Raw genomic sequence first — 15,607 nt, forward strand, 5'->3', positions numbered from 1 at the left:
TTATCACCACTCCAACGGATGTGTTTTGTGTCTCAGCGCTTGTAGATTCTGGGTCGGAGGGGAACTTTATCAGCCTGGATCTGGTGGAGGAGTACGCCATACCCACGAAGGATCTCCCTAGGCCTATCCCCATCCATGCCATTGATGGAAAGACTGTACGCTCCAAACCTGTGACCCAGCAGACTCTTCCTCTCACCCTTCAGGCCAGCTTTCTACATGTGGAACAGCTCTCTCTCTATGTGCTCCCACGCACGGAACATCCACTGGTTTTGGGAGCGCCATGGCTAAAGACACACGACCCCGTCATTTCATGGAGCCTGGGAGACATCACTGCCTGGTCTCCTTTCTGTCGTGAGAACTGTTTATCTTTAAATTCACTCTCTTTGCAATCTACCTCTGTTGAAAGCCCTAATTCTGTAGATACCCCTGCTATTCCCTCCGAGTACTATGATTTTTCTGATGTGTTTAGTAAATCTAAAGCTACCGAGTTACCTCCGCATCGCCCCTATGATTGCTCTATTGATTTAATAGAGGGTTCTGTACTGCCCAAAGCTCGTGTGTACCCATTGTCTCGTGATGAGGAGAAGGCTATGGAAGAGTATGTTAGTGAAGCTCTGGCGCAAGGTTTCATCCGCCCATCCAAATCCCCTGTTGGTTCCGGTTTCTTCTTCGTGAAGAAGAAGGATGGGGGTTTGAGACCCTGCATAGATTACAGAGGCTTAAACGACATTACCAAAAAGTTCGCTTACCCGCTCCCGTTAATCCCAGCAGCATTAGAACAGTTACGTAATGCCGTGTACTTCACCAAACTCGATCTCCGTAGTGCTTATAACCTCATTCGCATCAGGGAGGGTGACGAATGGAAAACAGCGTTTTCCACCACCAACGGCCACTATGAATACCTGGTCATGAGTTACGGTCTTGCTAACGCCCCAGCCATATTCCAGTCCTTTATGAACGACATATTTCGTGACCTAATTAATCACTCTGTTGTCCTTTTTATAGACGACATCCTTATCTATTCCCCAGATCTCCCCACACACATACAGCATGTCCGCCAAGTTCTCCAACGCCTGAGAGAACATAGCCTGTTTGCCAAAGCCGAGAAATGTGAGTTCCACACGCAAAGGGTCACATTTCTCGGCTATGTTATCAGTTCCTCCGGTGTCCTGATGGACGATGAGAAAGTTACTGCCGTTACTAATTGGCCTGTGCCCCAGACCATTAAAGAACTCCAGCGATTCCTTGGCTTCGCTAATTTTTATAGGCGGTTCATCCGTAACTTTAGCTCCATTGCTGCGCCCCTTACTGCCCTCACTAAAGGGGCTGCTAAAATCCTGAAGTGGTCAACCGAAGCGGATCGCGCTTTCTGTGAGCTGAAAGCTGCGTTCATTTCAGCCCCTGTACTTAGGCACCCTAATCCCGAGTTGCCCTTCGTAGTGGAAGTGGACGCTTCCGAATCGGGTGTTGGCGCGGTTCTCTCTCAGCGTAGTGGGTCGCCACCCAAATTGTTTCCTGTAGCCTTCTTCTCACGCAAGCTTTCCCCTGCGGAGCGTAACTATGGGATAGGGGATAGGGAACTTCTTGCTGTGAAATTAGCTCTAGAAGAATGGCGTCACTGGCTGGAGGGGTCCGTTCATCCGTTTACTGTGTATACTGATCACAAGAATTTGGAATACCTCCGCACGGCTAAACGACTTAATCCGAGACAAGCACGTTGGTCTCTTTTCTTCTCTCGATTTAACTTCTCGATCTCGTTCCGTCCGGGAAACCGTAACACTAAAGCTGATGCGCTGTCCAGGGTTTACAGCACTGTGGACAGCGCATCCCAGCCCCAGGAGGCTGAACGCATTCTTCCTCCCTCTGTTCAGATCGCAGCCATTCAATGGGAGTTAGACGATCAGATTCGCCAAAGTAACGCTAATCAGCCCGATTCTGAGGACTGTCCTCAGGGTAAAACGTTCGTACCCGTCCAGTTTCGAGACAGGCTCATCACCTGGGCTCATTCCGCTTTAACCTCTGGTCATCCTGGTGTCACACGCACGTTACAATTACTCTCTGCCCGTTACTGGTGGAATTCTATGCGTGCTGATGTTCCCTCATTCGTTACCTCCTGCTCTGTTTGTGCGCAATGTAAAACACCTAAAACCCTTCCAGCCGGTAAGCTACTACCTCTCCCTGTACCTGAGAGACCTTGGTCGCATATTGCTGTTGATTTTGTCACTGATCTGCCTGTATCTGAGGGTTATACTACAGTTCTCACTGTTGTTGATCGTTTCTCTAGAGGGGTTAAATTTATTCCATTCCCAGCTCTGCCTACTGCCTTCCAAACTGCTCAAGCTATTTATATGCATGTATTTAGACACTTTGGTATCCCCGAAGATATTTTGTCTGACCGTGGTCCTCAATTTACCTCTCGTGTGTGGAAGGCATTTTTTGAACATCTCGGTGTACATGTCAGTCTCACTTCTGGTTTCCACCCTACATGTAATGGTCAATGTGAGAGGGTTAATCAGGAACTCGGGAAATTCCTCCGCACATACTGCTTCAAACATCCCACCGATTGGTCACAATACCTCGTTTGGGCTGAAATTGCACAAAACTCCCTAGTTAATACTACCTCTGGCCTCACCCCCTTTCAGTGTGTTCTGGGTTTTCAGCCTCCTCTAGCTCCCTGGACAGCGGTGTCCACTGATGTGCCGGCTGTGGATGAATGGATGAAGCGCAGTGAGCAGGTGTGGGAAGACACGCATCGTAAAGTCTCTGAGGTACTGCGTGTGTACAAGGAGCGTGCTGACAAGCACCGTGGTGACAGCCCAGACTACCAACCAGGAGATCGGGTGTGGCTTTCTACCCGGGACTTTAGGTTTGAGGGTAGTTGTAGAAAACTCCTGCCTAAGTTTATTGGTCCTCTTAAGATTTTGTCACGTATTAATGAAGTTACTTACAAGGTGGAGTTACCCCCTCAGTATCGTATTAATAATTCTTTTCATGTATCTCTCCTCAAGCCTATGGTCCCGGGTCCGCTCGCTGACGCTGCACCGGCTGATGTTCCACCCGCGGCTGTGGAGGGGGAGGGGTCGTCCACGTATGCTGTCCGGGAGGTGCTGGATTCACGCAGACGTGGGGGTGTGCTCCAATACCTTATCGATTGGGAGGGGTATGGTCCGGAGGAGCGTTGTTGGGTGGCTGCCAAAGACGTGCTGGACCCTGCCTTGCTCGTGGAGTTTCATGCTCGTTTTCCTGGTAAGCCTGCTCCTAGGCCCCGTGGACGTCCCAAGCGTCCTCCGACCTCCTCTGCTCCAACTCGTCGGGTTTCTCGCTCTGGTGAGCCCCGTCTGTCTGGCACCTCCGCTCCGACACCTGCACCTCCCGCCGGTACTCCCTGTCCGCCGGGTGGTCGTCGCCGGGGTCGGCCCCGTTCTGCCTCCGCTCCGGGCCCTCAGGGGGAGGGTACTGTCATGTCTGGTGCTGAAAGCACGTCTGTGTCTCCCACATCCAGCTCTATCTGCGATTCTCACAGTAACAACTACAATACCCAGAACGCACCACTCCATGACACAACACACACTCCCGATCACATGACACGTCACATGACGCCACCAGGAAGTCCCGAGTACTGATTACTCAGTGTATTTAAGGACCATGCTCACACTCACACCTCGCCGAGTATCTGTTTGGTAATCCTACAATTCAAAGCGTTTCTCTTGCCCTTGCTATTTTCCGTGTATGATCCTGTTTTTGTTTTCTACCGACTTTGATTTTTGCCTGCTCCCTTGTGTTGGATTACCGTGTATGACCTGGACTGTTTATTGTACTCTGGATTTTTGCCTACCCTGTGATACTGCCTACCCGTGTATGAACTCTGGACTGTCCTCCGGTTATGGTATGGTTTCTCTACACTGTGCATTTTTGGTACTGACCCTGTTTCTGTTGACTACCCCTGTCTACTCTATAACTTTAATAAAAGTTATTTTATTGTATCTGCACCAGTCTCATTCCTGTCTGGCCCTGACACTAAATGATACTTGTCTTGAATATAATATTAGTTATAGTCACTTATAATGTATTATAACAGGTCTTTGTTCACCCGATGTGTGACTGATTATTAATGATGGATATATACTAATTTAACATACATATTAAAAGTACAGCTTATAATGTATTAGGGCCACACGTTAAAATGCATAATAAACATGGCTATAATTGGTTATACAATTTTATAAATATTTATAGCCATGTCTATAGTGCCCTATGAATGTATTATACTATGGTATGAATGTGTTTATAGAGTCTAACAGAAATAACATTCATTAAAGTGTTACTGATTTTTTAAATAAATGATTATAATGAAACATATGAATAATAGTTATTCTATTTTATGGTCTTAAAATATACTGCAGGTTAGACTTATGTTCATTGTTCAAGAGGAAGAGATGGATGATCACAAGCCATCAAATCAAGCTAAACTGCTTGAATCTTTGCACCAGGAGTGGCATAAAGTTATCCAAAAGCAGTGTGTAAGACTGGTGGAGGAGAACATGCCAAGATGCATGAAAACTGTGATTGAAAACCAGGGTTATTCCACCAGATATTAATTTCTGAACTCTTCTGAAACTTTATAATTATGAACTTGTTTTCTTTGCATTATCTGAGGTCTGAAAGCTCTGCATCTTTGTTGTTATTTCAGCCATTTATCATTGTCTGCATCTGCTGCATGTTACTGAAAAGAGACCATTTTCTACTGTAAGGTAATGACTCTAAAGTATTACCTCAAGAAGCACAGCTGAAGGATTTTGAATTTCTGAATTCTGAATTTTGAATAAAATATAATTAAATAAAAAATATTCAAAATTGTTGCATGGCTAACTGACTACAGATGGGGCAAGCAGAAAAATTGTGTACATCTGAAGTTACAAACACACACACACACACACGCACTTACACACTGCCCCAATAACCCAACCAGAACCACAGCTGGAAGTGGGTCATACACTTCCACCCACACACACTGCTGAGTGAATAATTCACAGAACCGAGAAGAGAGAGAGAGAGAGAGAGAGAGAGAGAGAGAGATAGAAACTGGAATAGGGTAGGAGATGTCAGTTCAGATGTGTCTCTGCTGCTCTGTGCTGTATGCATTGTACTTATATTCAGCATGAAAATGTCAGCGCTCTCCAGCAGGGCTGCCCTGCCTTTATAACCTTGTTTTCAGAGACACATAACAGCCCTTAAGCAGGATGTCCAGCTGTGGAGGGTCGTGGGTCGTGGTCCAATACACTACTGCTGCCCCGGCTAGTAAATTGGGACATGGTTGGGAGATAGGAAGCCCAAGAACGGGCAAAAAAACGAGAACAGGCGGAAACTAAAGTCACGCCGAGCACAACAGAGAGACAGGGGAGGTAAACAAAAGCTCACCAGAGAAGCATTTTATTTATTTATTTATTTTAATTATCGTTCATTATAGTTCAAACAACCTCATGGGCCAGATGTTTCATGTTGGAGGCCACATCTGGCCCACTGGCCGCCTATTGCCAACCCCTGCCCTAGGCATCCCAGACTCCAACAGAGCTGGACTTACGAAGCAAAGTGAAGCACCATCAGAGTTTTTAACCATTACTGCAATGTCAGAAGAGCACTCACTACTAATTAAGAAAGCTTTATTTGATTTAAATGACTCCACTATAAACTTGGGATCTATCCTAAAAAATTGCTTATTTTTCTGCTGTACATTTCTCTGCTTAAATCTTTAACCACCGTCAGCAGTGAGCTTGCCTCAGCTACAACCAGCTACAATTTAAGAATAGGCATAGTGGGAGTGTATTTCTTCACATGGTGTGGAAAAACATGGCAGAAAACGAATAAACATCTTGATGCAGATAAAACACATGAATCACAGCTATTAGCTTAAGATTTTGTCTTTAACTGTGAAGTAGTTTCACACTGCAGACTTTATCTGTTCTGTAACCTTCTGAGAATTCTTCTCAGTGTTGTGGCCTGTGAGTATTCCATAGAATTTCCATTAATGCCACCTACTGTCAAGCTGGCCAGACACATGACAGACACTCTTTATTTGTTTATTTACAAAGAGGTAAGGCTTACAGGAGTAGTAAGGGACAGGGAGGGTCAGTAAAAGTAAGGCAGTAAATATAAACTTAGCAGAGCGTATTTAGGCAAAACAGAATCAAACATGGTAGATCCAGCAAAGAGAGGGCTAAGGCAAAAGAGTAGTCAAATATACAAAAAGGTCTAGAACAAAAATATACAATAGAGAGGGCATGGCAAAAATTGAGAGTCAGAAACAAAAACAAGTCGATAACAAAAGGCAATAAACAAAGGAAACGTGTTGTGGAAGAGCTAGATAACTACATTCAAACTGAGGGTTTTTTATACAAGATAGGCCTGATAGAAACAATCAGAAACTGGGGGAGTGAGAACACCATAGCATCACATGATCAGCAGAGTCAGGGAAGTCTGGTGTGAGTGGATTCTAAGAATTGGAGCTGCACTGCCTCCTAGCTGTTTTGTGTGTACTGCACCTCAGTTACGATTTGTATTAAAAGACAAATTCAGAGTGAAATGGATATGTAGTAGGGTGTAGTGAAACAATATGAGTTTTAGCAAAAGCTCAAAAGCTTTTAGCAAAAGCTCTCCACAGGCATACAATTCTACAATTCAATAGGGATATAACATGTAATACCGTGCCCATGCAATGAAATCTGAATGTACTGTGTGCAAAAACAGTGTTTTTAATAAACTACATGGGCACTTTCAAAGTTCTCAGTGCCTCGTTTTAAATGTCAGGACCCTTGGAATTCTACCAATGAAGTGTGAAGTTGCTTTGAGCTTGTTAATGGTGTAAAAATAGTGATTTCTTTCCACGAGCAACACTATGCCCCTATTGCTAGCACTGTAAGCCTATTGGGAACATTGGTGATTACCACAAAATGTATTATTTAAAATATTTAAATATCACTCATCTGCTAACATATGTATAGATCCCTCCTTCAGACAAAGTCTGCTGGCCAATCCTGCTGTTTACTGAGGTTCTTAAACAAAATGACCGGAATGGCATTCCTTCAACTGATATAGTGGGTGGGGTTCTGGTGGGGGGTTAACAAGTGAGGGGTGGTGTCAGGGTGGTTCTACACAGGTTTCCAAATGGCTCATGGAAGTTTATGATTCCTGACACCAAACTCTTTAATCTGATTTACATAAAAAGACATTTCAGGCTGCTGCAGCGCTTACAGTCACCAGCCTGAAATCAGTATTCACAGCAGAATCAGAAGGTGCTGAATTAGCTATAGAGCAAACACACACACACAGACACCCACACACACACAGCTGCCATGAGGGCATTTAAGCCACAATGCATTATGAGCCCAACCTTTTAGTCATATGTCAAGCGTTGGCACATAAAGGGCAATGTGTGTGTATGTGTGTGTGTTTGTAGAGGAAACTGGCTGTCTCAAAATGAAAAAAAAGAAAGAAAGAAAGAGAGAGAGAGAGATAGAGAGATGGAGGAGAGAGAATGTGATACAAAGATACAGACAGAAAAAGATTGGTCTTACCTCTCCATAGTCAGTAGTGAGTACGAGGGGTCCATCTCCACAGGAGTTGACTGTAGAAGGAAGCAGCTGATCTTTCTCCTTCACCCACACTCGTGCCCCCTTTAACACACACAGACATACACACACACTGTTACAAACAGGCCTGTGTACACCTTCTATTAACATGTGTTTTGTGGCTTGATAGTATCTGAATTTACTTTGACCAGATTCTGTTCACACATAATTTAGTTTAAAAATATAAGATCAATATTTCAGGGTATTTCTTTTCTGCTATAACTATATTCTTGGTGAAATGAAAAAACACAGATTTTTTTTATTAATTTAAAAAATATAATACTGCAATAAAATAAATATTCCAATTTTATTTACTATAAATATAAAAGTTTTATACATTCAGTAGAAACATAATAAATGAAAACTTTTGTTCCTAAACAGTAACAATTACCAACACCCTGATTTTGTATAAAATGACCACAGTGTAACAAAAAAGAATGATCAAAAATAAAGCAATGTAACTAATATAAAGTAATGCAACAACAGAATTCTAACACAAAACTAAAGTGTAGCATATTTAATTCATGCCTATAAACTGCAAACAAATAATTAAAAATAAATACAGCAAACTAATACAAAATAGAATGCATTCAAACATTTCGCAATATCACCTTATGTTTTTTTTCATATAAATTATATATATTGTTTAAATTATACATTTTTGACTATATTATTGTGTCCAAAACGGTATAGCACAAACCTATTCCCAGTATGATTAGATGAGATACGATTTTACTATAAATTATAATTGACATGACTTAATTTCCACTTTGTTTTCTGTAAACAATAGTTTTTCATCCTAATTACACTGATCTGGGGGTTTAAAGTAACTAATAGGGGGTTTATAAAGACATGTAAAAATTAATCAGGTTTCACATTCACATAATGGCTCTATCATTAGAAGAAACTCTAGACGTAATTACACAAGACTACTCTGTACTGTCATGTACTCTCAAGAGGGAGATCCAGTTAGTGGTGTCTTTAGAGGTCTTTACTCTGCATAACATAATGAGTCACAATGAATCAAATCGTCTATCTTTCCTTAAAATACCAGATATAAAATATAAAATTATTTATTTTTTCTTCCCCACTTTATTTCAGATGACATCAGGGAAGGTACAAAAATAGTAATCAGCATAAATTCAACCTTAACCGTCAACCAACACATGATGTCCATTTACTGGATTCAGCACTCAAACTAAAAAAATCAACCAAATCCATTCTGAATAACTGGACCACACCGGCTGCCCCTCTCAGCCCCCAACCTACTACCCACACCTCTCTCTCTACCGTTCTCCAAAGACACAGAGCAGGAGAAGGAAGGCGTTGTTGTATATGTTGTCCTCTAGTTTAATTACACTGCCGTCTGTCTGCAGTGGGGGCTGGAAAGAGTAAAGCAAGACCAGAGATCAATAAGCTTCAGCTGCAGCAGAGACGCTGGCGCAGGACCACCAGAGCAACAGCAGAGCACACTACAGCCGGAGCATTAGCGCTTATGTGAGCAGCAAACTGTAAAAACGCATTACATTACAACACATTAGCGGACGCTAACAAACTAATAGGATGAGCTTCATTAATGTAAGTGAGGTAACTTAGTTTTGTCTGGTTATTCTTTCGCTAAACGATGCAGACGGGGCGGCTTTACTCTAGAACTTTTAAGCTTTCATGTGTGAAATCCAGGCCTTGCGACTTTTTACAGAAGTATGTAGCTACAAATTCACACCACAAACGACATATAAGCACAGTGTAAGCGACTGTACTTCCAACATCCACCTCATTACACATGTAAACACATCAGCCAACTATATCAGCTCTTTTTTTCTTGGGTTTAAAACCTAGCAACACAAACACCAAGCTGTTTGTCTTAGCCAGTGTCGTGTAGTATCCATACACTGCTAGCATATACAGCTCTGGGAGAAAAAAAAGACCACTTTAGTTCATTGATTTTTCTATTTATAGGTATATGTTTGAGTAAAATAAACATTGTTGTTTTATTCTATAAAATACAGATAGAATCCAAATAAAAATATTGTCATTCAGAGAATTTATTTGCAGAAAATTAGAAATGGTTGAAATAACAAAAAAGATGCAGATCTTTTAGACCTGAAGTGCATATTCATATATGAGTTTTGAGAGTTTAGAAATCAATATTTGGTGGAATAACCTTCTTTTTTAATCACAGCTTTCATGCATATTGGCACGTTCTCCTCCACCAGCTTTACACACTGCTTTTGGATAAATGTATTCCACTCTTGGTGCAAAAATTCAAGCAGTTCAGCTTGGTTTGATGGCTTGTGATCATCTGTCTTTCTCTTAATTATATTTCAGATGTATTTAATTTGGTAAAATCTAAGAAACTCGTTATTTTTAGGTGGTCTCTTATTTTTTTTACAGAGCTGTATATTTACATACTTAAAAGCTAAAACATGTCAATAATCAGCTAACAATAAGTGTGAGAATTGTTCATGATTGATAAGTGAAATACATGGGAAAGAGTCTTCTGGAAATAAGGGATTATGGGAATTGTAGTCTGTGTAGGCAGATCTGAAGCCAGAAAGTGCTGCAGGCAAAAAATCTGACACAATATATTTTTAAGGGACTACAACTGGCTGCATGTAACACAACAAATATATTATTTTAAATATGTGTAAGGCTAGGTTTAAGGTGCAATTACTGAAGAAATATGGATTTAAAAAAAAGAAATCAGTAATATGTAACTAACCTGTGGTGATGTAGCTTTAAGAGGCATTTGATTTTTTTGGTTGTCTGGGTCCTTTCACCAGCACTGAATCAATAGGTTTCTCTAAAATAACATTTTACCTTAATCTATTTGGAGCATCCGTCTAAAAGGATCAGATATACTCTCGGATGGTTTTGTAACGCTGCCTCATTTACAGGTGCAGCTGATTTAGACTGTAGCCTCCGCAGCAGCTGGTCTGCTCTCTGCCAGATGTGTTGCTGGAGGTGGAACAGCTGAGCTTTACAGAACCTCACACACTTGTTTCTTCACTTTCACATAGATATATACACAACCGAGAGCACACACACAATTTTATACTTCAAAATACCTTCAAACATACACTTAACAAGCATTTAATAAGGAACACAACTAATCATCTGTGCAATTGTCTAACCCATAGACTGCGTATAGCTGGACAGAGCATCGTCTCTCAAAAGTGAAGCCACCACAGGTCGAGCGCCCCCTGCTGTTCGGTTGCAGAAAGCTGTATAACCCCACCCATTCCCATAGGTTTCAATGGCAAAACAGACAACTTTCAATCACATTTTTTTCCCATATACTGTAATTTTACCTCCATTATTTAAATGCAACAGTTAGTGTAACCTCTGCTTATATTGTACATTTTTTATATCCCCACAGAATTCGTTTTTTAAAAACGTTATTTAGCTCTATTCAAAAAAGGTGTGGTTATTGTAAAAGGGCTGGTTATGGGCGGAACCAATAACAGACCGCCAGCTCCGCCCCGCTCCGCTCTGAAGTCTGTGAACTGCAGAGCGGACTGCATTTTTTTATTATAACTGAAATTTCCCTTAATTAATCGATTTTGAATCAAATTGGGACCTTGTGAATCAGAATCGAATCAAACTGGGAAATCAGTAACGATACCCACCACTAACGTGCATCCCTTCATGACCACTATCATGATAGTGCTCCATTTCACGAAACAATAGTGGCGAAAGAATATATTAATCTATTAAAGTATTTTAACATTTTGTTTTGCAATACTGTAATTCAATTCTCAAAAACAAAGTATCCGGTTACAGATCCGCAGCATGAGATTGCTCCTAAAAAATCAGCATGAAGATGAGTACAAAACAATACCTCAACATGAAGGAAAGTTCAGGAAATGACAGAGAAGAGGAGGGCAGAAGAGGACAGCAAGGGAAAGGAGGATAGAAGGAAAGTTTTAAGTGACAGATGGCAGAGGCTGTGCCTGCTGAAGGCAGTGCCCCCTCCAGATAATAACACTACAGTACTGACAAAAGAGCTCCTACAGCCCCTGAGCCAAATGGGACCAAACCAGCCAGAAAAGCTCCCAGCACAGCCAGCTGGGCACAGGCATGGCAATACACTCAGCTTTAATTCTGGCCCAACCAATACATCCAGACCAATACAGACTGATTGTAAGGGGCTAATTAATACAAGTGTTGTAATATTTACAATATTACTATTATACAGTATTGCGATATCATATATATAATTTTCTAATCTTTTAAAGAATTTTAATGAATCGGGTATCTGCTATTTTAATCCGTTTTTGAGTCTTTGTTTTCAGAGCGCTCTCTGGTGTCCTCCATTACTGGGTATTATTGTCTAACCTGCAGCACTGAGAAGAGTTCTCACAAGGTAAATAATAGAGTTTATTTAGAGTCTGCAGTGTGGAACTATTTTACATCATGAAAATATCCCATCATATCTGAAACTACAGTGGGAAGAAAAAGTACTGGAATCTCATGATTTTAAAATAAATTGTGATTGTCATGACATGTGATCTGATCTTTATCCAGGACTCTACATTCAACCCATCTCTGAAGCAAACAAACACACACACACACACACACTTACACATACATGGTCCAAAAAACAGCTTGTCGAACTCAGGTACCAAACCCACAACCTGGTCAACCCAGTCACCAGCTCTAACCCCTGTTGCTCAGCCAGCTGTAGCACTTATTTGAAGGAGTCAAGTTGGCCCGAAATCCAACCTAAAAGCATTATCAATAGCTCGGTGCTGTTACCCAGGGGACAGAACTTTCAAAGGGGGGGAGATTGGACCATAATTAATGCCACAGTGGCTTAATAGTTAGCATTATTTGATTAGCCTGTTTGTTACTATAGCTAACAGTTCATATACGTCAACGTTTATACTTAAGATGGTGTGATTTTGGCTCCCCAGAAAGAAGGTGCAAATAACTTGATTGCAGCAGCACAGGGTTATATCTGTTATAAATCAGACCCTGGATCAGAGAGTGCAGCATATTCTGGTGATGATTTTTTAGATTATTTCTGCCTCGGCCTCCATCTCTAAAAACAATAGAAACAGCTGAACATGAAATTTAAAAGCCATTTAAATGTCTAGATGTTGTTTTAAGTGTGGAAAGTTCTGATATTTAGTAAGCAAATATGTAATCTGTAAACTGTATGAGTGACACAATTATCCATCTCCCATTCTGCTTCTGTCCTCAGCCCTTTGTGTAATGCAGTACTGTTACAAATTACTGATTAGTCGACAATTAAATTTGTATCAACTAATCAATGCAGCCCTAATTTATAAAAATACATATTTGCTCTGTATATATTTGTATTTACAACATACATGTTTTCCTTTTGATTCTTAATATTTTGATTGCCGATTAATTTTTATTAATTTTTATTAAATTTTTTGACCCCTTGTCTTCAGCTTTTTCAAGTCTACACTTAGTTTCCTCTGCTGTCAGTTTAAAAATATTTAGAATGTGATTAAACAACCAGGGTTGTGAGTAAATCTTGGGATCTGGGAGGCAATGGACAAGGCAGTTTAAAATGTGGAAAAATGAAGCTCAGCTGAGATGCCGACCCTGAACAGAGCCAGGCTGAAGCTAATGAGAGGTTAGCGAGCTGAAGTGTCCTGAAATAGTTATTTAATCACTTGTAATAATAAACACAGCCATGTAATTATTTCCTTCATTTTACTTTCAATCAAACACACACACACACACACACACACACATACATACACTCACACACCACCTGACCAGTGGGAAGAATTTTAATCAGCATCTGACTGTATACACCCATCTGCCATAACATTAAAACCACTGCTGTGTATTGAAGAGCAGTTATTATCTGGTTACACTGGTTCCTGTAAAACGGTTGGATTAAACATTGGGCAGGAAATGAACAATCAGTTCTGAAAGGGGATGTATTGAAGCAGGAAAAATGAGAATCTAAGACACACTGACAGGAGATATACTGTGATGGCTATATGACTATGTCAGAATAAAAAAATATACAGGTTATGTGGAGTGTGGTTGTTGTTTTTTTAATTATTAAAAGTAATCAATACATTCTGATTAAATTCACTTTGTTTGCGTAATTTGTTTGTATAGCTAATGTGAAATTTGTAAAAGAGTACTTGTGAGTAACAATGCTAAATTTTATATTATATATATTTAATAAATAATAATAAATGAAACTTCTATTGGTTAATTACCATTCTAGTTTAGATCATCCTCAGACTAAACGGCCTCTTGACATCCTCTCAACATCCCCTTAACCTTTCAGCCACCTGCAGTAAGGTTTTCCCCATTATCCAGAAGTGGACACACTAATGGGCGGCAAACAGATCTGGACCATGAGGAGCGGTCAGGTTTATCATAACAAATTACAATAAAAGGCGATATGCACACACAGAGGCTTTAACTGCTCAAATATACAGTAAAACAGAGAGCAATGTAACGAGTTCTACACACATGATAAAGAAAATAATGACATTCAAATTATATGATGAAAATCCAAGTGAAATCTGAATGGTCACATTTATCAGGGAGACCCACAAAAGCATACTGTAATCAACTATGTAGTAAAAATCAAGTGTTTTCTGAGTTCAGTGTATTTATACCTCTTTAACTAATTTCTATAACATTGTTTGTTCTCTGTTCTTTGGAATATAAAGACTTATTTATACTTCCTTCACATATAAAAATATGTAAGAATAGTTAGTTTCAAGCATTGTATTAATCACTGTCCTTATATATTTTAAATTGGAATAGATATTATTAGGATAACACCAAAATTAACAATGCTGGCTAAAACCAAAACTGACCAAAATTAAACATTACACCGAAAGTTTAATACAGGACACCAATACACTTTGATCATTTGTATTGCCTACATGTATTTTATTTTGTTTTTAAAGAAATAATGACAAAATTACAACTTAAAATATACATTTGAACACCTAACAGCACACACCAACAAAATATAAAAGATTTACCTCAGCAATGCTACTGCAATCATAAATGTACTTGAATTGTGCTACAAAAGTCACACATTTACAGCCACTTATCGTTTAGCTGCAAAACAGACAGTTTGTAAAGAGGTAGTAATGATTTTTTTATGCCATTTTCTGCCAAATTAGTTTTTTTGCCAAATATTTGGTGCATCCCTTCAGTAAGACATTAAAGGGGAGCTCAGAGGTGATGATATTGTACATACAACAAAAAATACAGTGATTTCAAAAAGATAAATTCCTGTAAACAGTGTAAAATCTCTGTCAGAAGGGGGCTTTGAGAGACTTATCAGAGCTGAGGATCAGGTACCTTCCTCTAAGTGCACTGGCTGTCCAGGGATGCTGCATCAGCGATAGGTAGAAAAAAGGTGGAGTCTGTGTCAGAGGAGGCATTAGTACATATTACATACTGTCAGAAGCTTTATAGTGATAGAAGAAGTTCAAATAAATAGGAACTGGGTAACTGTCCTCAAAAAATGGGGAAAAAATGGGGTAAAATTGAAAACAAGGAAAAAACCCTCACCCCGTGCTGCAGAAATATGTCCAAAGAGCATTTAAATGTGATTCAATTCAGATTTTTGATTTGTATCAGATTTCTATTCACACCTGAAAACATCAGATCTGTGTCTGCATCATTTTAATCACATACGTCATAATTCGCAAGTTGATGTAGAATATGAATGGACTGTTCCTTTAATCTGTATTGCACATTGACTGTGTATAGCTGGACAGAGCATAGTCTCTCAAAAGTGAAGCCACCACAGGTCGGGCGCCCCCTGCTGTTCGGTTGCAGAAAGCTGTGTAACCCCACCCATCCGCATAGGTTTCAATGGCAAAGCAGAAAACTTTCAATCACGTTTTTTCCCAATATACTGGAATTCTACCCCCATTATTTAAATACAACAGCTAGTGTAACCTCTGCTTATATTGTCAATTTTTTATATCTCCACAGAATTCGTTTTTTTAAACGTT

General features: G+C 40.2%; 1 protein-coding gene across 1 annotated transcript in view; it reads right to left on the reverse strand.

Annotated features, from left to right (window-relative positions):
* The window catches only part of myo10l1 (myosin X, like 1), a 113,598-nt gene that overhangs the window by 72,183 nt on the left and 25,808 nt on the right, over positions 1-15,607 (reverse strand). The window contains exon 2 of the mRNA XM_007248796.4: positions 7,572-7,670. Within this exon, the coding sequence (XP_007248858.3) occupies positions 7,572-7,670 (99 nt within the window). The remainder of the gene's footprint in view (positions 1-7,571; positions 7,671-15,607) is intronic.

The sequence above is a fragment of the Astyanax mexicanus genome, chromosome 5 (assembly GCF_023375975.1).
Source record: "Astyanax mexicanus isolate ESR-SI-001 chromosome 5, AstMex3_surface, whole genome shotgun sequence".
Taxonomy (NCBI): domain Eukaryota; kingdom Metazoa; phylum Chordata; class Actinopteri; order Characiformes; family Acestrorhamphidae; genus Astyanax; species Astyanax mexicanus.